At 39.7% G+C, this 26,148-nt stretch overlaps 1 protein-coding gene across 9 annotated transcripts in view; it reads right to left on the bottom strand.

The window, feature by feature from the left end:
• GRIA4 (glutamate ionotropic receptor AMPA type subunit 4) overlaps positions 1-26,148 on the bottom strand; it is a 294,730-nt gene that overhangs the window by 76,231 nt on the left and 192,351 nt on the right. For all 9 annotated transcript variants that reach the window (XM_077805819.1, XM_077805810.1, XM_077805858.1 and 6 more), the window contains exons 4-8: positions 24,067-24,251; positions 9,147-9,200; positions 6,923-7,081; positions 5,276-5,443; positions 3,464-3,568 (exon numbers count right to left, since the gene is read on the bottom strand). In XM_077805819.1, the coding sequence (XP_077661945.1) occupies positions 3,464-3,568; positions 5,276-5,443; positions 6,923-7,081; positions 9,147-9,200; positions 24,067-24,251 (671 nt within the window). The remainder of the gene's footprint in view (positions 1-3,463; positions 3,569-5,275; positions 5,444-6,922; positions 7,082-9,146; positions 9,201-24,066; positions 24,252-26,148) is intronic.

The raw sequence follows: 26,148 nt of genomic DNA, 5'->3' as shown, positions 1-26,148 counted from the left end.
GTTCCTCCAGTAGGGAATTGAGGAACAAAGACATTTTTCACCAGAGATGATATTGCTACTTAGCCATGAAAGCTTCATAATTAGATATGCACATGGCTAGTGTAGCTGAAGAAAATATATTTCTTCCAAAACATCCAGTCTCTTCCACTCCTTATAAGACAGAAAAGAATGGATAGGAGCATCTTTCGATCTTTAAATCAAATTAGGAGATGGATGGGTATGAAACATAGCCAGGCCTTCCTGTGTAAATTATTATAATTTAGCTGCATTTTTTGATAAAGGCTGAGCAGATGAGGGAGTATTCCAAATTGATTTTGTTGAAGTCAACCACAGTTTAAAGGAAGTGTAATTCGTCGTCTAGCAGCAGCCCCCAAAATGTCAAACTCAGGATGGGCCAATTCTTCAAGCAAAACTGAGAGAATATCAAATGTCTTTGTCATGCATGTTACTAGCTCATGAAAAGCCACAGCATGCTCTGACTGATGATAATGATGAAATATCCTCCACATTTTCACCTGGAGAAGACATATCTTTGGAATCTGGTTCAGACTCCCTCAGCTCCAGTAATTCCCTCTCCTCAGACTATGGGTCCCTTACTTCCACAGGTAATTTATCCAGCATTGGGTGTGTTGTCAGATATGTATCCTTCAGATCCAACAACTGAATGTTCTCCTGGTATTGAATTGGTGAAGGTCTATTTCCATATATTGGATCTTCTTGATTAGGAGATGGAGATGGCCAGTGGACTAAGGTGGTACTTGCCAGTCAGGTCAAAAACCCATTGATGGGTCTGGCTGACAATACCTTTGTGCGTACAGATCTGGTGGATATATATGAATCTGTATATAATAGTCTTTCTCCAGATCCAGTCTCCGATGTGTATCTCTTTTCTGACCTCAATCCCTTTGTGGTTTGGATGGTGGCAAGTAAACCTTCTCTCAAGATCCAGAAGACAACCTAGATGGTGGGAGTATTGGGGAAATCCTGATTTCTTTCAGCCTTCTGATGAGTCTTGGAGAAGCAGTTAGTTGGATTGGTTGTAACACAACATCTGATACCTGCTCAGAAGTAATACCTGGCCAGTTACTAACAGAATTGGTGATGGAGTTGAACAATGAACCATTGTCTGCACAATTATTTGCTGTGGTACTGTGCTGGCACCGAGTACTCAGTACATCATCCTCCGTTCCTTAGCCCTCCTTTTCAGAACCAGTTCATCTGGATCCAACGTGATCGAATTTGAAGAAGAACATCTCCTGATTCTACCTCAAGATCCCGCATCCAAGCAATGTTCTTCAAAAAGTTTGTCTAGATGAATCTTTTCCTCACAGATTGCTCTTTGCAAAGAGGCAAAGAGGATTGCATATTCATACTTTGCATTGACGGGGAGTCCTCCTGAATCAAAATGGCTCTAAAAACAGAGGCTGACACCATCATGGATTTCTTTTTCTTCAGATCCTTACATTTCTTGGATCCTGTAGTACCAGGTGCCAAGGAGGCTCTGTCCCTTTAGATTGAATTGCTCAGAGTGAAGCAGGTCTCTGTGTGCTTTCCATTCCAGATGTTTTCACTGACAGCACCTCTTGTAGTAAAATCGCTTGAAGTTTTGTCTTTCCTTCTTTGCTTTTGTAGTAAAAGTTGAGCAAACACATTTTGAAGGAGACTGCCCCTCTTCTAAATGTGCCAGACATCTGTCATGTGTGTCTGACACCAGGAACGCCACCGGACATGAGACATCTCTTAAATCCAGGCTTTTTAGCCTCCAGTTCAGACATCCTGACTGCTATGGACAACTACTAACTTGATACCTAAACTAACTAGCCAACATAGATCTGGAAGTATCTGATAGCAAGTTTCTAACTGTTCAGCTGGTGCCTTGGGATGTTTAATGTTCACTGAAGGGAAGAGCAAGGGAGGCTTATGAGTGCTCCAATGGTTACTATCAACTAGAATTCTACCATACAGGCTGCACCAGTCAGACCATCCACAAGTAGAATATGCAGAGAACACTTGAAAGATAATAGAAAATTAATGAAGTAAACTTCAAACTTCAGCCCTGAGTTCCTGTGTGCTGCAGCCACATGCACTTACTGCCTGTTGTCCACAATGCAGGGACAACCATAAACAGAGGCAGTTAGACCAGGAGTGGCAGCCAGATTAGACATATTCATTGTCAGGTGACAGAGGGATTCATGAAAGGACCAGAACAGGTCCACCTTCCCCATATCAGAGTTCAGTCATTTGTCATGCTTGCAAACTACAACTGCACACATTGATTTGGGTCATAGCTATTACTTGGATACCTTTTCAGATAATTTGTCTTGACTAAAGCTTGGGCTCTGGGTCTGTTGTTTATCACTCTTCCCCCTCCTCGCTATGATGTTGAACTGTTTGTCTTTTGGGGATGACAATTCATCAGGGTATCATTTGCTGAGCACGTCTGTTCTGAAAACTCCTGTGTATCTAACAGTGGAGGACTCTTGACTTAATTTATTCCTGATTTGTCTCAGTATTAATTCAAGAGCTGCTACTCTCCTATACACCTTTGGCTCATATTTCTGCCCCCTTTCAAACTCTGCTATATTCATGAAACATATGCAAGCTTCTACAAGAAAGCAAAAGGAATTACAAAGAATAAAGGCTCATATTTTCAAGGGTGCACTCTCTTTTATGCGAATAACACAATTTGAAGATTTGTATGCACATACCTACAAGCATTTGCCTGAGTTGTCCACATGCAAACTGGACATGCACAAAAGTGTACTTGTCTATGGTGACCATTTAAAATGTTTATACCAAATAATGATGGAAATAAGGTCAGTTGTATTTAAAGCAAATGCAATTAGCTGGTGCAATTAATTTTCCTTTCATAAAATGTTTTTTTTCTTCCTTTCCTCCTGACCCTCAAAAAACCCATATGAATTACGATTTCTGATTTCTAGTTTATGTTCATCCATAAGATAAAAACATAACTGCATAAAATGTTGATAATTTACTGCAAATAAGGTGCAGTGGGCATGTACTACTCAGACTAATGACCCTTCTTCACTTCCCAGGCACCCGAACAAAACCCCAACAAGCTGTTTTTCATTAGACTATGACTGATTGAACAACTTCACATACACACACACTTGTTTTTGTTCATTTTCCTCTTACATTGTTGCACAGAATAAAGGTATCTACTGTAAAATTTACTTTACACTCTCAAAAGACCCCACAAACCTCAATACCACATAAGCTGTAACTTACTGTGTTTATTTAAAAAAGATTGTAAAAATAATAGGCCAGATTCATCTGTGGTGCTAGTGGCTACACCTTCGTTGACATCAGTGGTGTTGCACCACATGGAAAAATGTGACCCAAGAGCTTTTTAGTCCCACACCTCAAATCCTTATTTTGATATCTTTATTTATTTAATATTTCAATAGACAGACAGACCCTTTCAGATCTGACCAGCACGTACCTTACGAGGGCCTGTGTTCTTCAGCTCAAATACATCCATTGTATAGTTGACTCTGCGACCATAGTGGTCAAACTGAACATTTCCGGTCAGCCCTTGTATTCGAACCTAAAAATGAAAACAGAAATTGCAGCCTCATGTGCTTTTTGCACCCAATTGCCACACAGTAGTTGGGCATTATTAAGTGAATCACGGAACACATTCGTCTTGTGCTTTTGGACCACGTATTTTCACTGCAGTATACTGTAAATATAATACTTTGGACCAAAACAAACAAACAAACTAAAAAGGATATTTTGCTTGATGCTTTGGGTCTTTTCCAGCTCAAATCTTGATACTAAGGCATGTGTGTACTGACGTACAGTACTCGCAAGGGTGAAATTCACCCTCCTGCAGAGGGCCTAAGTAAAGCCCTCTGTACTACAGAAGCCTGGTGTTTCTGTGTGAGGGGAGGGTGGCCTGGGGCAGAGATGTCTCAACACTCTTAGTCCAGAGGGCTATAGGGGAGAAGCTGCGGGATCCATAATTCCTTTTTTCCCATGGCCCTAGATACCACATGCAAGTGAGATTCTGGAACTTTGGGTGCAATTTCAGCCCACAGGCTGATGCAGCAGATGCAGTGGGGACATGGGTTGAACTGCAGCCTAGGCTCTGCCCCTGGGTGTGGTCTCTATGGCACTGCACTGATAGGCACGCAGCTTCTGGTCCTTATCCTGATGAAGTCAGTGGATGTGTTGCCATTGGCTTCCACGGTAACAGGATCAAGCCGATATAGACCTATTACTCAGACTTTATGATCCTGATGTCAGCTTCACCATAGAAACTTGACGTCATGCCTTTAGAGAATATTATAGATCTGGACACTTTCTTCACAGAATATTTGAAGTACATTAAATGTTTATTATCTTTTCATAAGAGTCAGGATGTGTATTTTAAATCAGATACTTCTCTCTTTGTCCATTTCAGCCTTATCTGACCCTTCTCCAAGACTGAAACCCTTGATGGTAAGCAGAAAGCTGCCAATTCTGTCAGAAGTCACTTCTTCTCAGTGTCTGCTCCTGAGTTGAGTTGCTCATTTGCAATTGGAATGATTTAAATTCTACTGTAGGATTTTTTTTAAAAAAGCTCCATTCTTGAAGAGAAAGGCTAAATCATCTTGACAGGAATCTGGAACTTTCTAGGCATTCATATTCATCAGAAATTCAAACTTCTGACATCAATGAACAATGGCTCTGGGATATATTCTTTTTAAAGAAACAAAAACTTTAAATAATTTTACCTGTGTGATTTGCATTGGGAGTAGTTTACAAGCATTTGGGATGATGCAAACAAATTTGATATGCAGTGTGGTTAATAAAATAACTGTCTGACAGTAATTTAATTACACATCCTTCTATTTGTATTACCTGGAATTAACTTTTTCTTTAAACAAATATTACTTTTCATGCCTAGGCTACAGTGCACAAAGCAGCTGGCAAACTAAGCATTTCAATAGAGAAAATTCCCTCTCTTACAATATAACAGAGTAGTTTTCAATATACCAGGTAAAGTATTTGCTCTGTAGTCAGGCCACAGCTCTTGTGCTTCATTGATAATATAAGGCTCTCTACCCTTTCTCTCAACCAGTAAACTAAAACAGCAGCAGTGACGACAATCAAACTAATTACTAGGTGCTTTCAGATGGTGATTGAAAATAAAACGTCCCTACATGCCCATCACACCTTGCTGAGTGTTATACCTTCCATATCACAGAACTAGCAAATTGATCTACTAGGTCACTAGAATTAAGGTCACTAGAATTAAGCATAACTTTACCTGTTTGAGTGTTCTCTCCATATCAATCCCCTGGCCCCATGGTGCAGCAGGATTAGCAAGACAATCACCGGCATTCCCTCTCCGTGAAATATCAATTTTCTGCCTTCTAAGGTTACGGAATGTTTCAGCCATCACAAGTACCCCATCATAGGTCAGAGCAGATGTGTACTAAACAGGGAGACAAATGCATCATTTCAGTGTGGCAAGTCTGTAGAAAATCAGCTCAGACTTAGATATATTTCTATTTTAGCCTGCTATGCACCCTGAGAGAAAACTCCCATCAAAGTCAACAGAAGTTTCATCTAAGCAAGGAATGCATGCTCTCAGAGTTGAGATCATATTACAGTAGTTCAGCTTTAAAACTATATTTCAGAAGGTCAGCAAATAGCTCTCTGAGGAACCATAGCAGGAGACAAACTAAAACAACAATCTCCCTTTCTCAAACTTTTTGTCATTTATTTTATCCATCTGGGACTAACACCTGCCAAGCCATCTTCACTGAAGGTGAGAGAAGAACTGGTAGTTCACTGAGCAGGCTTAGGATCATGAATAAATGCATTGGAAAGAGTGGGAGAACCTGGTTACTTAAATTGCAGAGTAATCAGGATTAGCATTTTTCATTCCATTTGCAAAATTTCTGCTTAGTTGCTCTCATGAAATAGGCTATAGTGAAATAAAGGAGACTAGAGAAGTCAGAGTGGAAAGTATCAGTTTTAGGCAAAAAACATGTAAGATAGCGTATGCTGTTAATTTGAAGACACAGGTGAAAAATACATAGATGCTCAAAGGCAGGGTAATCTAGTGGATAAGGCACTGGGCTGAGATTCAGGAGAGTGATCTGCTCTGTGACTTTGGGTAAGTTAATTCACATCTTTGTTTCCTCTCCCACATTTTATCTTGTCTGTTTAGGTTGTAAACTCTTTGGTACAGGGATTATCTCTTATTGTGTTTTGTACAGTGCCTAGCACAATGGAGTCCCAATCCCTATCAAGCCTCTAGACACTACCATAATACAATTTATTACTATTAATAATAAATTAACTCTGAGGCACTCATCTTTACAGCCGAGTTGCGGTTTGCCTGTCAAGAAAATGTCAGGTCTGTAGAAGAGGCCAGATTTTGATAGGTGTATTGGACTGGACAGATAAGAACCAGAAAGGCATGCAGTTGCACTGTAAAATCATGCCTACTTGTAAGCATTACACCAGGATTAACATAGGGTATAATTTCCAGATAGTCAACAACATAGGGATTATATATTAATTATTATTATATCTCAGATTCAGAAGACAGCTTGCTGTCTGGAAATTTATGAATTCAATGTACATATAATATGGTAAGGCTAACATGAAAGATTGGTTGGAGTTAGGATATCAGTTTTAAATAAAATTTTGATTTCTAATTTTGTCATTAAGGGGGTTAACTGGGGAACAAGTGACGGAAGATGTAAAATTTGTAGCAGTTCATATTTCTGTTAGATAATTGCAATGCTGAGTTTAATTAGTCATCAGTATTTGTGAGGTCACATATCTTGTGCTGTAGCTCAATATTATGAAATAAAGCTATTTATTCATGAACTCAGCTATGTGAATCATAAGTTAAAATGTTTGAATAAAATCCTTGGTAGTATGTAAAATTAACAAGTACCTTTGGAGGGCTGTCAGATCCTGGGTATTCTCTCTGATCCAGCTTCTTCCAGCGCTGCATGAGTTTAGTTACCATAGGAGTACTGAAATCTACTAACTGAAATCCTGTTACATTGGCTCCTCCATGCATAAACCTCTCCAAAGAAATATCTTTGAATCCCTAGAAAATCAATTTAACATTTTGTTTGCCCTAGGACATTGTTCTGGGCCAGACATGTTTTAGGTTAGCAAGTGAGCATAAATGAACAGACAGAGAGAAAATAGGTAAATAGATTTCTAAGACAAGTAAAGGCTTAAAACCTGGGAAGAAACTTCAGCCTTAGGGCATAATGTTACTTTGAATGATAAAAAAAAAAAGGTGAATTTAAATTACCAGGTTACTGTTTGAATGCAATAGGTATGTATCAACAGTTGGAAAAGGCATTATTGGGAATGATGGACAAATGGTTGAGGAAACAAATTCAGATCCTCTTGTTTGCAAAGCAATTTCAGAATATTAAGGGCCTGATCCAATCTCTATTAAAGACAAAGGAAAGACTCCAAACTACTTCAACGGGTATTGGATTGAGGCCTAATCAATTATGCCCATGGTTCAAGGTGATATTGCAGAGTGAAGGAGACTCTATTTTGTAAGTATAAGCTGTCTGAGACCAATTGTTCAAGCTGAAGATGGATGAGTTATCCAACATTTATAATGGTGTGATGGGGATATCAGAACTTATACGTAGAGTTTGTAGGTTTGCCTGCCAGTGTAAAACCAATGTAAGTGACATCAGAACCAAGCCTACTATGAAGTTTTAACTGTACCCATTAGAAAACCATTTCCTCTATTGTATTTGAGGTTTATATTAAACCTCAACGTCAACATAGAAAGAAAAATTAAATTATAGGCACATCCATAATTATGTGTTTCTATGGTTAATTTGTTCAGTGAGTGTAAATCCAAGCCTTTTAGTAAAAGGTGCTTTTAGAGATATAATTCCACTTTAGGAACGCATAAATATCAAACTAGCTAACTGACCAAAACAAAATACCACCCCTGCAAGTCTTCTTTCCCAACCAAACTATCACTGAAACATCTCACATTTTTTTAAACTTCCACTGATTTGGCAAATTTAATTTATCCCCAGTAGTGTTATTACATTGCACTTAAAAAGCAAGATTTAGAAAACGTTTTCTGAGGACCTGACCCAATGCCAACTCAAGTCAGTAGACAGACCCTCTTTAAAGGCATTGGATCAAGCTCTTAAAGAGAATTTTAGTGCATGTGAAAGGTGTCAGATCATCAACTCATTTTACACAGGCTACTGAACAGCCGTCAGATACCTGCAGCTTCCAGTCACTTTCACAGGTAACCCAGAGGGGAATAAGCTTCAGTTCATATCCCATTATCAATCCACTGATCAATTCAATTCTCCTCCAACCACCTTACATAGGAAAAATAATTTGAAGAATTATATATGTTTGGGGTGCCAAAAATCTAATTAGCAAGAGCCTGGAGAGGACTGACTTATCTTGTTTTGAAAGCTGAAGGTCTGAAAAAAACTTGAAAAAAAATTAACTGAAGCTGTAAGTACAGTGCAGCACAACAGAATCTTTTGTCAGCTCAAATTCTTTAAGTGTGAGTAAAGAGTAAGAAAACAAGCACACAAAAATGTATTTCAGAACCAGAATCTATATTCTCTGCATGAGGATGTTTAGTTTAAGCACAGAGATTGCTTTAATAATTAAATATTTAATTTACTCTTTTCCTTTCCTCTTTGAACACATTTTACGCAAATGTATAATGTAGATTTAGAGGGAAAATACTGAATCAGTAATACTACTGGAAGTAGCTTATCTTACAGCAAAACATATGCCACCCTGAAGGATGTGGAGAAGTTATGCTGAACCTTGTTATTCTAGTAATACACAAAAATGAGTAAAAAATGATAGTGTAGTATTATATATGGATCAAACTCTGTGCTAAATTATACCCAGGCAGCCCCTTAATCCTGTATTGATTTTAATGGCATGTACCTTATGGCAAAATTGGGCTTTCTGTTATTCAAATGGCAGCAGTCAAAACAAAGAATGCACATTCTTCAGTACATTGCACAGAACCTATTATGGTAAATTGTATATTGGTTACAAACAGCAAACTTTGTGTGTAGCGTTATAGCTCCACAGCACAGTTAAGTGTTTTACTTGTAAACCATTGACATAATTATACAAAAGGATCTTACCAGGTTTGCAACGATGTAATGGTAGCCTTTAACGTGCTTTCCAACGCTCACAATCTGTGGGGAGTGGGGAGAAAGAAAGAGCAAACTGTATCTGATTGTACTGCTTTAACTGAGCATTAATCATCATATGATTATGAGAAATGTAATTTTAGCACCATAATGTTGAGTTCCCCCCGCCCCCCAATCAAAGTGATTGAGGTAGCTATAATTTTCCTAATGTCTAATCATTAGAACCTGCTAAAATGCAAATAGCTAAAATAATTAATGGGCAATTCTGCAATCTGAATGCATTCCATATGATTGAACATGTTGCTGCAGTATATTATTCTAGCAAGTGTAGTAATTGCCCGCAGTATACATATCCAGACACCGGAGGTCATATGATACCATGAAAGACTAAAGGCTGGTTTTTTATTTTTATTTTCCATACTTGGGGAACATGGTACATTTTTGGCGCTTGGGACAGAAGTTTTCTGTTTTTACAGGGTCAAGTACTTTATTCAGTCCTGACCCAAGAACGTGAAGATAATGGCAGCTTGCATGAATGAAAACTAAATAAGAATTGAGTGCTAGGTTGTGTGGCTCACGCTCAGCTCTGAGCTCTTTCTGCCCATTTTGGAGATCAGCTGCAATTGCAACAGGTCCTTTCGCCAGTGGCAGGGGACTCCTTGCTTGTTCCACCCACCCGCCTGTACACACACATAATGGCTAAGCCCAAACTAGCCTGGAGTATTTGGCCCACAGAGAGAAATGATACAGAACCAAGTGAAGCAGTGCAAATTACCCCCGGCTGCCAACTGTCACAGCCTTGACTTGGAAGGCCCAGCATTGCGGGTGAGAAAATAATTCTCTACCCAAATCAACCCTTGGCCAATACACACAATAATTAGTGATAACTCCAATGGCATTTGCTATGTGGATCCCGGATTATTTACTAGAACAGCTATGAGTGAATATATTTGGCTGCAGAGCATGACGGGTACTAATGGCTTAATTTTAAAGTGAAAGCTGCTTTTACTAAAGGTTTACTGTAGCAACACCTGCATCATGAATTTTTTTTATTCAGCGGCAATAGAGTCCTCTTAACTCTTATTTAGGGCTTTCACAACTCCATTATAAAAATGATGCTTTGGGGTCCAACATATTAATTATTTCTTCTCATTTACTCATTTCCCCAACTCCCCAAAGCATTTTAACTGCAATCCAAACACACAGAAAACATACACAGGCTGAGATTTTTCAGGTGGGGGAGGTGTGAATTTAATAATTAATAGGAGACGTGTAGCTCAATCCTCTCTACTGCTTTGAGCCACCTCAGCTACAGTCCCTGCCCTGAAGAGTTTACAGGTTTAGCATTCATACAGCACGGGCCATGGTCAAAGCACAGAACAAACATGCACTAATCCTTCCAGCCTCCCATGCAGTAGATAATTATTAATATGCCCATTTTACAGATGAGGGATAAATGCCTGAGAGACTAAACGATTTGCCAAAGCACACAGAGCAATTCAGTTTCTAAATCCAGATTAGGGTTTGGGACTGACTGATTCCTAATCCCGTTGTTATTCTGACAGACCAACCCCCTTCTCATGGTGCAGCAAAATAGAGGAATTTGGCATCTGTGGTCCAGAGAGTTTAAAAACATTAAGTATTTTTAAGTTACATGGCATACAAGAAAACTATGTTCCTTCCCTCTGCTAACTGCCAAAACACTACTGGCTTCTAATGCTCCTTTTGTTCCAATTATTACAATCAGATTAGTTTTTTAAAACAACATGTGTCAGGGTTGACTGTTCATGATGTAAACTGAGCACTCATCCACAGTCCAATAAGGCTCCCTTTAAAGTCAGTGGTTAAACGCGCCTTCATTTCAGTTAAACAAATCAAGTCCCTATAAACAGCCTACTGAACATATGCAGAAGCTTGTCGTCATAGCATTTTCCAGTGTGCATACGAGTTCACCAAATTCACTGCTGGAATAAGTAACTTGCAACTCCATTGGCTTCAAAGCAGCTGCAGTCCCGTACACCAGTGATCTGTCATTATATCTGTACTCCCATCAGTAATGCTCATAATAAGACAGGTACACGTATACCTCCAAAGAGCAAAGAAATTGATATAGGTTGTAAAATCCTGTGTTAAATAATTTGTGAAGCATCCTTTAAGTGAAATATCCACTTTTTGAGAAAGAGACTAACTTGACATAGAAGGTAAATGACATGTTAAAAACTATGGGCCAGATCCTCAACTGGTGTAAAATGTCATAGCTCCATTGAGATCAGTGCCGTGATGACAATTTACCTGAGCTGAGAATCTGGCCCTGTATAATTTTGACAGCACAGACGTCACTGGCCATTACAGTGCAGCAGTCAAATCAAGGAAGCTCATCATAAACCCATTTATGATCATAAGTTTCAGAAGCATTTCTAAAATTGTTAAAATAATAGAAATGATGAAATCCTGCAAAAATATTATGGTAAATATTGGAGTAAAATTTCTAACTGAATTTGATTCAGTTATGTTCGTGCCTTTCCGGTATTTGCTCTCTGCAGACATTCTAGCAAGCAAGTGTGCTGTCAGAACTGTTTATGGACACAGCAAATGTTAAGTGAATACTGGAAAATATACGTGGAATGCAAATTTTGAACTTCTTAGAACTCAGATACTAAGAGTTACGCTCATCCAACTGGGGAAGAGAGACAATGCTATGTGACCTATACGTTCAGTCAAAGCTAATCAACATGGTTCTCATTTTGAATCTCAAATGTTTATGATGAGCTGCTCATGCAAACTCTATAGAATTATTTTCCATTTGGAAGCAGACTGTTTGTTTAATGGAATACTTCACTATGAGCAGATGAACCAGTACTCCAAAATCTACACTGACTACCTACTGGCTTCTAGGTGGAGTTTCAAGGGCTGGTTCTGACTATGAAGCCCTGCATGACATAGGACCTTATTATCTGCGGGACCACCTTTTCCCTTGTACTATATTGCTGCAGCAGCTAAGATCAATGGAGGCACTCAAGCTGGAGCCCTTCCTATATAAGAAAAGGAGCTGAGGACAGCACATTTTCTGCAAGGGCCCCCCAACTTTGAAATTAAATTCTCACTCAGTTATTATTTTACATTATTTGTATTATAGCAGGAGCTAGAAGCCACAACTGAGATCAGGGCCCCACTGTATGTACATGAAATAAGAGACAGTTTTTGTCCCGAAGAGCTTACATTATAAATAAAGCGTGGGAGAAAGAATATTATCCTCATTTTACAGATGGGGAACTGAGGCACAGAGAGACTAGGTGGCTTGACTTAAGTCACACAGTAAGACTGTAGCAGAGCAAGGAATTGAACTGAGTCCCAGGCCAGAAGCCTTAGCCTCAAGACCATCCTTCTCTTCATCTGAAATGGTGTAAATCTATTGACATTTGAGGGATACTAGTCTCTGTTGGAGTGGGCATTTAGAAAAGGCTGAAGCAGCTTAGAGAGAGCTTAGGGAGAAAAGTGATAGGTGGGTTACATTGGTCTGGAGTGGGGAGGACAGCAGGCCCAAACATGCCACTGTTTTGCTTTTGTCATGATATTAATTTTGCATTTTTAAAATTAATAACAAGGGTATCCTAGAATTGGAGTTCTGTCATGCTGTTGTATTTAAATCCAAACAAATTCATAAATAAATAAAATAAACAATTCTGAATAATGAATAAATTAAAAAAGCGTAAGCAGCTCCCAAACAACTCATGAGCAGAAAATGAGGCAAAATTCATTCAGCACATCATTCACTGTGAATGCTTGGTTTTACTAAATACTACAGCAGAGTCAAATGAATTAGAAATACAAAAAAGCCCAATTAGATCATCAAGTCCATGTCCAAGTAGCAATGCAGGATTTTTCCCAATTCTTAGAGAGAGAGAGGGATAGAGAGAGAATGTATATTTACATGAAAACATCTTTATGTAGCCTTAAAAACTGTAATGGTCTACTGTAAAAACTCTATAATTTCTATTACAGTTTATTCTGCCTTCTTTCCTCATTTATATGAATGCACTAAAGAGAAAGATTAAACCACATTGAACTGAATTCATTATTATCTCAGAATCCTGACTCAATCCTGCAAAAGGACAGAAATTTAGAGATAATGCATAAAACATTATCAATAACCTACTACAATGCATGTAGGTATCTTAGGCATGAGAACCTAAAAAGAAGAGAATACTGGATGGGTCTTTAACTGATGATCGTTTAACATATGCAATTTAAGAATAGATAACCTGATTTTGATCTCCTATGTACCAGTGTAAATCAAGAGTAACTTCATGTAAGCCAATGGAGTGAGAGTGACATAAGAGTGATGTAAGTGAGGGAAGTATCAGACCTAGCTTTTCAGTCTTAACTCCGCACTGCCTGGTTTTTACACAGTGTGTTTAACATGACTCTTTAATATTAGCTGAACAACAGTTCTGGGAGTCTTGCTTGGAAATAGGGTTGCCAACACTGTATTTAAAAAATACAGGACAGAGCTCAGATGTACCCAATCTTGACTTGAACCTCTGGGGGTAAGTCCCTTCTCCCTGCAACCCCATGCTTCCTAGGGTTTCTCTATCTCCAGCTCTGGATGCTGCAGAGAACCCAGGGCCTCAGCTGCTGGGCCAGCAGCCTCTGTGACCCTTTTTCAGGTTCTGCATGGGCACCAGGAGCCAGTTGGAGGCTGCAGTTGCTGGTCTTTCCCTGCTGCAGTGCTGCACCCCCTGCTGGGGACATTGGCAGAGATGCTGTGAGCACGGAGGCTACACCCCTGCCAGACAGAGCCCCTTCCTGACCCCGGCATTTCAGTACAGCTCCAGGGCACACAGCGCCGTCCATTCATCCCGCCAAACAGAGCCTGTGCAGGGAAAGCAGACTAGGCTGCGCTCAAGGGGCTGGACTTAGTAGGGGGTCCTGTCCAGCAGGGGGCCAGTACTCGCAGGGGTGCATCTTTCCACTCCCCTCCTAACCCTGGCCCTTGAGCATGACCCCATCTGCTTTTCCTATGCACCTATGAGTACTGCCCCCCTGCTGTTGAAATATGGGATAAAAAGCATCCCATACTGATTTTGTATGGGACAGGCAATTTTCTATTTAAATAAGGGACGTCCTATGTAATACAGGACTGTTGGCAACCCTACTTGGAAATTCAGAAACTGATTTAATCAAAAGAAGATAGAGCCATGTCAGCTTTAACAGCTTTGGGCTCTGATTCTCCTCTCACTTGCACTAGTGGAAATTCCACTGACTTCAGTTCAGCCAGTTCTGATTTCCATAAGCAATCAGGCCCTCTGAGTCAGGCTTCCCTCTTTAATACCACAAAATGAATGAATATAACACATCTAATTTAAAAATAATGCCTCGCTATTGAAACATCCTGCTCATTGTGGTTTCCAGAAGACTGGGAGTCAGTGTTGCTGGAATGAAAAGGCCTTATTTTAAGTTAAACACCTGCTAAAAGCTAAAGTTGTGCATAATAAATGGGAATTTTACAGCAGCTTTCCCCTTCAGGATAGCGTGACAATCCACTCTCCTAAGAAAAAGAAGCCACACAATAAAGTGAGGCCTGGGTAATACATTGTAAAAAGTGCGGAGGCTTGTAAAAGATAAAAGATTGAGACTTGAATAGAAGTATTGTGGCAGAAGGGGTAACGATATAAACAGAATAAGAGATGAGAATTTATAGTGTCTGAAGCTGGGATAAATCTTTTACAAAGCCACTGAGAAACCATAAAAAAAGCCACTGAGAAACTAGCTTAACTTCCACAGCAAGTCCTTAAGAAAGTTGATGGGGATGCTCTTGTTTGGGGGAGCGGCTGGAGATTTAGAGGACAGATGCCCTAACACCATTGACGAGGAAGTTAAAGGAAGCAACACACAGATAAGCAGTGGGCTGCTAGCGAGTAAGTGGGTTTCCTTCTCTACTGCAAAGCAGTGGCACAGCCCAAGCATCACCCACCGTACGTGGTAACTGAAAGCACCTGACTAAGCACAGAAGACAGGAACTTCAAATGCCAAGCCCACCTCTGCTATACATAGAGTAGACAGAGTTATGCAGAGAAAACATCTGGCTGTGCTGGAATAAAAAACCCTCAGAATTGCCTCAGAAGGCATGAGTAAGAAAGAACCTTGGCAGGTTACCACTTTCTGCTGCTTTTGCTACTCGAACTCATTTCTGTTCCAAGCCCATCGGTGGGAAATGTGTATTTGTAAATAAAGGTAGATTAGGTTAATTTATGAATCCTCTGTCTGTCTGCTGAGCTGCCCACTCATTCTCTTTCCTTCAAGAAACAACACTCTGTTAGGGTCCAAAACTCATTAGCTATGCAGTGCTGTGACAATGTGCGTCCATGTTGCTGCACCATTACAACACATCTAGACAGGGATGAAATATTCCATGTGAAAAAACTTAATGAGAAATTTCAAACATTTCGCAGAAAATGAGAAAGCCCAGAGGGCCCTTTCCCAATTCATTGCTGCTCACAGGCAGTGGTGGGGGAAGGAGGAAGATCCCTTCCCCCGAGGGCATAGTGATGGGCTTTCAAAGGGGTTGCCACACTGGCTGGTCTCAGTTTCACCCTGTTACAATCCACGTGTCTGCGCTGCTGGGGAAGAAGGAAGGAGGAAGAAGAAGAAGGAGAGAGAGAAGAGAGGGGAAGACCTGTTGAAGAATCCCCCAAATCCACAGCCTTCCTTGGGACCTAAGCTCAGCCAGCTGCTATTGTATGTAACACAGAGGCAGCTGACAGGAGTGGGGCAGTTACCAGAGCAATGCAGGGAGAACTGTTCAGGTGCCAAGAACTTTGACCAATGAGCTGCTTTGCAGTCCTATTTGGGCAGAGTCAATCGGAAAGCCTATTTTCCAGGCTAGTGGATAGGCTGTGCATGAAAATATGAGAAGGGGAGACACTAGATTAGCCTGTGCCAAGGGACACGGGGATCCTCTTTATGCAACAGACTTCAATGTAGAGTTATGGGGCTATGTCTACACTGGCAATGGAATGACAAAACTTTTGTCTTTCAGAGGTGTTAACTTCCCCGCCCCGAAATACAAAAGTTTTGCCGTGATAGGCACCAGTGTGAACAGTGCGTTGTCAGCAGGAGCGCTCTCCTGCTGACAACGCAAATGCTGCTCGTTGGGGGTGGAAGCTTTTTGTCGGCAGGAGAGCCGACAAACAGTGGCTACACTGCATGACTTTTAGTGACACAGCTGTTGCAACACAGCCATGTCACTAAAAGCTGTGTAGTATAGACATAGCCTCAGTAAATCATGAGAATGAGTTAAGCGTAATTTGGCCAAAAGCCAAGTTCTCTGTGAAAGTTAGCAGAACATCCAACAAAAACATAAACCAGTAAACCAGATAGATACATATTTTAATTAATGAACCATTAAATTTACAACTTTATCATGTTATCAACGTAACCTGCAGCTGGGTAGCATTACTTCATCAGGATTAGCTATCATTGGCAGAGTGGAGCAAATAGAGCAAACGGTATACGTTGGTTTCCATATTTTTCCCCAGCCACAAATTGTATTCAGCTGATTCAATTTTAGTTTGGTGGTAGAAATAATAATGAAACTCTACACTTAGGGCCTGATCCATCTCTCTCACTGCAGTGGGAGTTGGATCTGAACCCCACTTTTCACCACAAAGCACTTTACCAATGTGGAAACTGAAGATCAGCAATGTTAAAGTACTTGCACAAAGACATACACTGAGTTGGTCACAGATCTGGGGACAGATTCCAAGATTCCTGATTCTCAGCACCTTGCTGTAACCACTTGACAATATTGCTTAACCATATTAATTAATTATAACTTGGCTTCCGATTTTTAAAATATAAGCTTTACAATGTTAATATTGTTTTACTTCCTAGATTTGATTGCTAATGGTCCTAGATGCTGTGAATGTTCTTTTTGCTAATGCGTATGATTCCATTGAACAACTGAATGTACGTCAGACACTGAATAACAATTTTCACCTCTGTATTTAAAGGTGAAGGCAATTCTGTATGAGTGGTGATGTTAGGGCTGGCTGATGCAGAACACTGATGGAGCTGAGTGAAGAGGTGCTGGTCTCTTGGAAAAGGTTGCATTGGGCACTTGTATTGGAAAAAAAAGATTGAAATCAACCTGCTGTACAGCTCAGGAGCCAGATGGCTGATCTTGACAATGAAACTGTTATATTATGCAAAGTTCAAGAGAAGACAGATCAGTGTTTATAGATGAGATATATTTAAAGATTCTCATACAGCAAATTTAAGAGTTTTGGACTGTGCAAGGTAGAAGATGGGAAAGCCAACGCAACCTGGATTCTACAGACAGAAGAGAAAAGACTGATAAAAAAGCTTGAGAAAAAAGAAACCAGAAGCAGATATAAATTTCTAAGGAAAGAATAACCACCGCAATAACAGTCCTATTCAACTGTCATTGCAGGGAGTGGGAGTTTTTCAAAGATTCACAAACTATGGCCTTTTATAATCTGGCCCAGAGGATTATGAAAGGAGTGGGACAGGAGACAGTACAATCCAATATGGATATTTTCATTTAAGTAAAAAGCTCATAAAAACGATAAAAAATGGTTCCTCCAGCCCCCAGCTGTTCACACCAAAAAGGACTAGCTGCACTTCATGTGCAGGATTTTTTACAAGCTCCAGTAGTTCACAGTCAGTGCTGAACAGGCAAGTTGACAAAACACTGTTCAACCATTTTCAAATACAAAAAAAGATAAACAAACAAACAAAAAATACAGCCCCGCCATATATATTTCCACAAATGTGCACGCACAGAGATCAAGCGGGAGAGCTCAGCACTTTTGACAGCTTCAGTGCCATAGAGCTTGGGGGTATAAGCTTGACATTTGGGATGGAGACAGTCTCTAGGAGCTAAATTGTGGCTGTGGCATGAGCCCTGTATAAGGGGTAGTGTGCAGCTGTGCTGCCCCATGAGCAGACCATCAGAACCAGAATGTGACTCTGAGTCACAATCTGGTTCCCTTTCTCTCCTTGCTCCTGTGGGAAGTAATCTGGACCAGCCCTATACCTGGGACAAATTAATCCCAGCTGAGCTGCACTGGAGAGCAGAACAAAGGCTCCACCCACATCCCTTTTCATCCCCATGAGAGAATGAGTGGCAACCCCACCAAAGGATGTTCTCATGCTGTTGCCTATGATGCAGGTAGCCCGAGCAGGAGAATAACAGCTACCTTGCTTCCCAGTTCAGGCTCATTAGCTGAACCACAATCTGGCCTTACATTTGCAAAATTCAGTTAGGAAAGAGTATTAACCTGATCACATACTATTTTCCACAAGACTCATCTACTCATATGCAAGTGAACAGTAAGCAGAGAATGAGGCAGATCTATGTGGATCTGTGCCTTATTTCAAGCCAAATTCTAGGCCTGACTCAGAAATTTTTGTTTAAGTTGAGTTCAATGGGACTGCTCATATAAGTACTACTCAGTGTGATTAGTGTTGGACAATTGGACCCTAAATCTGGCCAGAAATAGGGGTCAGATCTGTAACACCCTGTCTCAGTCATGCTATATGCTATATCCCTACCATATTAACTGTGCATTGTTCATATACGAGCAATGAATGAGCACTCCTGTGGAAAAATAGGCAAGACAATGTGTTTAAAGACTGCATGTATTCAAAGATTGTATGCATGTGCACAAGCAGACAGAGTAAAGATTGGACAGGCACCATCAACTTTGGCATTTCCTTCCTTTTTAGAAATTAAATTAACATTCTCCTTTAGTATAGATTAAAAAGACAAACAAACCCCAAAACCACAAAAGTATGTTGCAAAATTTGCGGAACTAACAATAGTGACTATCCATCATCATCTTTTTCTGCATGCCTTGTATTTTGTCTGTTTAGAGTGTAAAATCTCTTTGGGGTTTTGGACTCATATGTCTTAATGAATGCTGCATAAATTTGAAGTAATAGCAATTAAAGCAAATATATTTGAACAAATAGGATATATTTAAGTTAAATAATTGAGATTGACTCTACAGTTTATTGCCTATGTTATTCTCCAACCACTTCTACATTTTCATGTGAGCTTTAGTGGCATCCTCCTTCAGTCTCGTTTGAAAGTGGGCAAATGAAGAAATAAAAAAAGAAATATATGAAGTATTCACGAGAACACAGAAAGCAAACTAATCCAACTGATTAAATCCAAGTAAGTCTTAGAACAAGGTGATCTGAAATTTCCCTAAACAGTGTGCGCACTTTGCTACACATCTATTTTTTTCCTGCTCTAGTAAACTGAGCAGTATCCTTGATTTTGCAGCATATACAGTTTGGATCGTACAACCTCATAAAAAAGCAGATAGGAATTTTAATTACTATTTTTCAGTTGCTGTTACTTGGGAATACACTGATTTGCTTTGTTTGGGTCTCTGTGATAATGGTTTTTGTTCCACGGGTACATTTGTGGTGAAATAAGAGTTCAGCATCCAAATCCAGCACATCTATAATAGGATTAAATTAATGAGCTGCCACTCATTTAACAGATACACGTCCATATTTCCAGTTTGAATTTACCTCCACTTGGCTGCTGAGCTTTACTGAACAAGCTGAAAATACAAAGGGAGACACTGTTTTACAATGCACAAGAAAAAGAAATGAGCACTCTTAGTGAAACGTGGGAGAAACATACTGATGTTGATTCTTTTTGTGTAGTGCATATGACTATTGTTGCGATGGACTGTTCCGTTTATAAATCACTAGTCGTCACTGCACGTATTAGCAGTTTGATTGTTAGGAATGGAAAGCCAAGCTGCACAGCACTTACCAATAATGTAGGCATGCAAATTAGTTTAGGAGGGCAATTTGGAAGCACAGTTTAGAAGCACAAAATGATTAAGTAGATAGAATCCTCAGTCTCATTCACTTACTTTTGTCCTCTAATTCATAAAAAATGTTTGTGCTCTTAAACACCTGTGATTGAAAGCATAATTGTTCATAGAATGGGCACAGGCAAATCATGAGGTAGCATGATCCTGTGGTAATGGACTGTGAGTTAGTAACCCTTGGTTCTGCCGCCAACTTGTATGTGAACTTGGACATGTCACTTCCCATCTCTGTGCCTCCCTTTCCCTTTTTTTAATCTTGTCTCTCTAAACTGCAAGCTTATTCAGATCAGGACAGCCTCTAACTAGTGTTTATACAGCACCTAGGTCAGCATCCTGGGGTCCTGACTTCAGAGTGGGATTCTAGGCATTACTGTAATACAAATTAGGAACAATGACAACATTTTTGAAAATGTAGCCCTAAGTGATAAATATTTAAGATAAGAACATAACACAAGAACGGCCATACTGGGTCAGACCAAAGGTCCATCTAGCCCAGTATCCTGTCTTCTGACAGTGGCCAATGCCAGGTGCTTCAGAGGGAATGAACAAAACAGGTAATCATCAAGTGATCCATCCCCTGTCACCCATTCCCAGCTTCTGGCAAACAGAGACTAGGGACACCATCCCTGATTTTGTGCATCAGATACATATCTAAAAACTATGGAATAAATGTGCCAATCAAATATCATTTTCAAAAGGAAAAAACAAAAATGTTTTGGACTAGGGAATATTTTTCCTCGCATCATCATAGTATTTAGGCAAAGTGGACAAAGAGTGTATTAATCTCTCAGTATACTTCTCCATTTACAATTTTCAGTGAAAACATGTTGGCTGTTTTTATTATGCCTGTTTAAATGTAGATGAAACAAAAAGGTCAGCTAACTAATTATTAATAATATATGTGTATATAAATTGAGAAAAGAGAGTGAAAGTTAATTATTTTATACCTGGTAAACGTCTGTCTGTGGATTTGGATTAGAAGCAGGAAGACCCAATCAAGGATCAGATGGTCATCTCCTATGAGGACACATTATAGGACAATGAAGTCTAATTTAGATCTTACAAAGAGAAAGCTTGTGAAATAGATTTTGATAAAGTAGATCTCTGGGAATTGGGAAAGTCAAAAACACTGGAGTCTTATTTCAACAACAGCATCAATGCTTATTTTAAACGGGAGCTGGACTTAGCATTTTGGAGTGTAAATATGAAGCAACTTCCTCTTTGTCCATTTGTATCCTGTACCTGTCCACCGAGATCATAAAGGGCTGGCTTTACTTTTCTATCATGGTTTTCATATCATGCCATCATCATAAGGATTTTGAGCAAGATGATTCTTTGGGATACCCTCAAAACTTAACTAACACATTATGCATCCGTAAAAGGATAGGTATTTTCATGTTCCCTATCCGCCAAATGCAGTAGCAGAATCCTCATGCTTGTTCTTTTCAATCTTAGCAATCATTGTACTTGGATTTTCAGAGCTATCTTCCCAAGGAACAGCTGCTATCTATCTATCTATCTATCTAAACAACTAACTTCTCTTTACATTTACTTTTGTCTTCACACAGCTAATGAACTCATCATAAACCGGAATCTCAGCTATCTCAGGGTAGGGCATACAGTATATTATACATCCCCTTCTAAGAAGAACTGTTCAGAACTGAGCCTACACTTCTTTAATTTACACCCACACAAATAAGTCAGGTTCTCGCTCTTAGTCAGAAAAAAGCATAGCACTTTGCACTGAGTCTCATTTTACTGACTTACTTCTGCTAATATACACTACAGAACATTGACTTGTACGTCACACAACTAAACTTAATTTCTCAAAAAGTCTGGGGAAAAAGGTCTCTTGAAACAATTAGGGAGCTTGAGACTCAGTCAATTCCTCTTCTGTGAAGTCACCACATCTATCATCTACAGGCTCCTGGAATCCTCATGCAAAATGAAAGAAGTCAGCACCTGATATTTTAAATTGCCACCACTTTGAATTATCTACCATACAACATAAGCAAAGGGCTGATCCTAACCCTGTTAAAGTAAAACTTCCACTGATGTTGGTAGTGGAGAATCAACCTAAGCCTATCCAAACAAAGAGTGCAAGCTATTCTAAAACGGAATCGTCCATGCAGAATGTAGGGCTGATTCCAATCTCGGTTGCTGACATGAGAATCAGGAGTGGCTCCTAGAAGTTAGTGGAGTCACACCAATGTAAAACCAGTATCAGTGAGATCAGAATCAAAATGATAGCATGCTCTAAAATATGTATATCCTTGCCATTAAAGCAATAGATGATCAATAGATCCATGAGTTTATGAAGAAATATGCATTCAAATATATATGGACACATAACACTCTCTCTATAAGCCAACTGATTCAGGTTTTGAACCTCTCTCTCTCTCTCTCTCTCTCTCTCTCTCACACACACACACACACAACTCAGGGGGGGAAAATGCTTCCCTACACACTTTAAAGCAAGTCCTAAAAACCATGCTCTCTTGTTTTATTACAAAAGAGACTGGATAGGAGAAGGATTTGATTATAAGCTACGATAAGTGTGCATTAAAATACAATGACACAGTAGCAAAAGATTTGGCCAAATTAATATGTATGGCATCACCTATTTGAAATAATCCTTGTTAAATTCAGAAGTGCCATACTGTTAATTTTTAGTTTCTTTCTCTCACGTTTCTGCTGTTAAAAGAATTAATCTGTAATGGTTTTCAGAAAAAAACTACTTTGCACATTTCTGAATCACAAATGGCAATATATATTTAACTGCCCATACCAGCATCTGCATCACTAAAGTTTTTTGCAATAAAAACTTTATAAACCTCTAATATATCTTTTGCAAAATAAAAAATAAATAAATAAGGAAATAAAATAAAGGAAGTAGCGCGATAAAACAGAATTTAGCACCACTAGGTGGCATTCATTCACTGTAGTATTCACATAGTGGCAACAGATGCTGAAAAGTGCACGTTCAGAGCATCAGCATAATATGTGGGATTATGTGAGAGACAAAAAGAATATACTGCCTCAAGTTATTTTCCTATCACTTAGCAAAATGCTCTTTTCGAACTATTATTTTTTCCCGTCATTTAAGAAATAGCTCAGAGAGAGACAGTTATATGGCCAGATTCTCCAGATGAGAACGATAACATTTTAAGTCCACTTGGCACAGGTATAAATGGCTATACAAAGTACAAGGCAGTGGATAATCAAACCCATAGTCTCTTTCCTTTACATAACTGCTGCCTTCGTTAACTAAGGAAGAACATGACCTCCATCCCTTCTCCAAAAGATCACTTATTTCATTCTTTTCCATTTCACAAATACTTTGTTATGGATAATAAAACTCCCCTTTTAAATGTGTGTAATAATGATTTCAAGACCTTATACAGCTGGAAATATGTTGTCTATGATGTTTGGAGAACAATAAATAACTCTGGATAAACATAAGCAATTTCTTCATATAAAATTGGCATTTAAAAATATATATTTTTGAAAATAGATGCACAGATTCTAATGCCAGAAGGGATCATTGTGATCATCTAGCCTGCCCTCCTGTGTAGCACAGGCCATAGGACTTCCCCCAAATAAATCCCTGAGCAGAGCTTTTAGAAAAACATTCCATCTAGATTTAAAAAATCCAATCTGAATTTAATAAAAAAATGAAGATTGGGGGAGTCTTCTTGATCAACTTGGCAGCAGGGTGTTGTCCTGCCAGCCAAGAGACTTTGGTTCAAGACTCCCCAAGCATTGATATGTTAAAGCTCTGGGCTGATGTTTGAGCAGCATGAGCACTGCCTCCTGTCTCAGATGTGGCTATTCACTCTGACCTGTCGGCTGCTGTGATGGAAGCTTAATATCAAAATGAAGATGGGGAGAAAGTGGAGATAAAATATTGGCCCCTGAATAAACCTTGGGGAAACCTTGTCTTGACTGGCAAAAATAAATGAAGGGTAAAGCTTAGAGGCTGCTCTTGTGGAACTATAGTAATGGGTTTACAGTGACATTAAAAGTTGTATTACCTGTTCTAAAAGATTCTGAAGCCTCTCTATTTCACAGTCTATTACAAATTTCTTTTCTTGTCTTCGATCCAGGTCTTCTAAAAGCCTCCTGTAGCTGGCATCATTAAAATTCTCCACACATATGGCACTGACTTGCCAGCTATTTTGTCCCGCTTTTTCCATAATAGCTTGAAGTATTGAGTAACCTAAAAGAAAAGGATAAAATACACTAACAACACAATCTTTGCATTTTATTAATCATAACTGTTATTAATCAATATCAAATCCCTTAATGTATGGTCTAATAGAGAGGGGATTGGGAGGAGTCATAACTCTGCTACTGGCTACCTATGACTTCGGGCACAGCACTTAAACTATCTATAAATTTATTCATAATTGTTATTACAAGCATTTATATGATGTCCATCACTGTGATCAATGAATTGATAAATGGAGATGACACCGATCTAGCTCACAGGGAGGTTGTAAAGCTTAACCAGTGTATGTTTGTGAAGCGCTCTGAGGTCATTGAATGAAAAGTGCAAACCCCGCATGGAAGAGCAAGGGGTTAAAGACCAGCTCAGGGCCCAGGCAGCTCCACACAGACACACCGGCAAAGCCTGCACAGGCTGGAGGCAGGTCTTTGAAAAGGGGGGTAGAGCAGTTCAGAGGAAGGCAGTGGAAGGGAGCAGATGGCTGCTCTGAAGGGGAAGTACTGCCCAGGAGTCATTGCCCAGGACCTGACAACACAGACCTATGAAAACCCACAAAGGAGAGGCAGGTGACGGAGTGTGCAGGTCAGGGAACTGATCGGAGTAATCTACTATGGGAAGCTGAAGGAAACTGGGTTAGGATGTGGTCTGGGAGAGGGAGTGGCTTAGAACCCCAAGGTGTTGGGTGTAGCTGCCCGCCCTTGGGCACTGGACCGGAGCCAGCGGAGAGGGCGGGCCCGGGTTCCCTTATCCACTCCAAAACGTCAATACTAGAGCAAGAACCTTTCCCTAGTGTGAAGGGCCAGCTGGAAAAGACTGTAACTGTTCAAGGGCCCTACTCCCTCAAACCCTCTTGCTAAAGGGGAGGACTGGAAAGCCTTGGGGTGGGGGTGCTGAAGGAGAGGACTGTGCATCAACAGCAGACAACCTGCCAACCCCCACCTGATACCTAAGGAGCACTGTTGGTCATGCACCTTCTACAGCAGTATAGAGATATTACAATTATAATGTCTCATTTGTCATCTGCAAAGCCCACTAGCAGATGGGGAAAGCCAGTATCTTTTTTTAGAACCATTTGCTTTTCCTTCATTCACCAGGGCAACTGAAGATTCTTAAAACACTGGGAGATTCCATCTAAAAGAGCAGAGATCCAACAACTCAAATCCAGAGTGGGTGTTAAATCAGCATGGGGCTGCAAGTTGACATTGTGCTGCTGGAGATGTGATCATTCAGACCAGATATCCTGTCCAGAACCATGGCTATATTCTGACTTGGGTGGTTATATTTTACCTGCCTGAAATCCTCACTCTAATTTCAGTTGGAAAAAGTATTCATTTCACCTCCTGAAAGCTAGTATGTAATGCTGCTGATGCAGAATGGATCCCTGTTCTATGAAGAGACGGCTGCATTTCATTGGTATGTAACTGATCCCTATATATACACTGTAGTTTACAATATGTTTGGGATCCTTCTACAGGAAAGATACTATCTAAAGGCACTGATGGGTCTACCCATCCAAAGAACAGGAATATTCAAAAATTAAATTTTAGAAATAAATGAGCTTATGAATTGTCTATCATTATAAATCTATGAAATATTAGCAGACCCATAAATATACTATACACTTGTTTGCCTCTACATTACCTATAAGAACATCATTAATTCCTCATGATGTGGATGTCACAGGTGAAATCAGAGAGCTACTGTAAATCTAGGAGAAATTGTCTTTGGCATTACCTCTTGCACTCCTAATAGTCTAGGCGAATTCATATCAAATTGTTCCTATTCCAATGAAATCAAGCCATACTCAAAAATACGCAGATTATATAGTATCATTTATAATTATTAGGTATTTCCCCTCAAATACATAGGACATAATTGAGATTAAAGT

This window comes from Eretmochelys imbricata, chromosome 1, assembly GCF_965152235.1.
Source record: "Eretmochelys imbricata isolate rEreImb1 chromosome 1, rEreImb1.hap1, whole genome shotgun sequence".
Taxonomy (NCBI): domain Eukaryota; kingdom Metazoa; phylum Chordata; order Testudines; family Cheloniidae; genus Eretmochelys; species Eretmochelys imbricata.
Note: the sequence above shows the minus strand (reverse complement) of the source record. Positions and strands in the feature narration are given on the sequence as shown.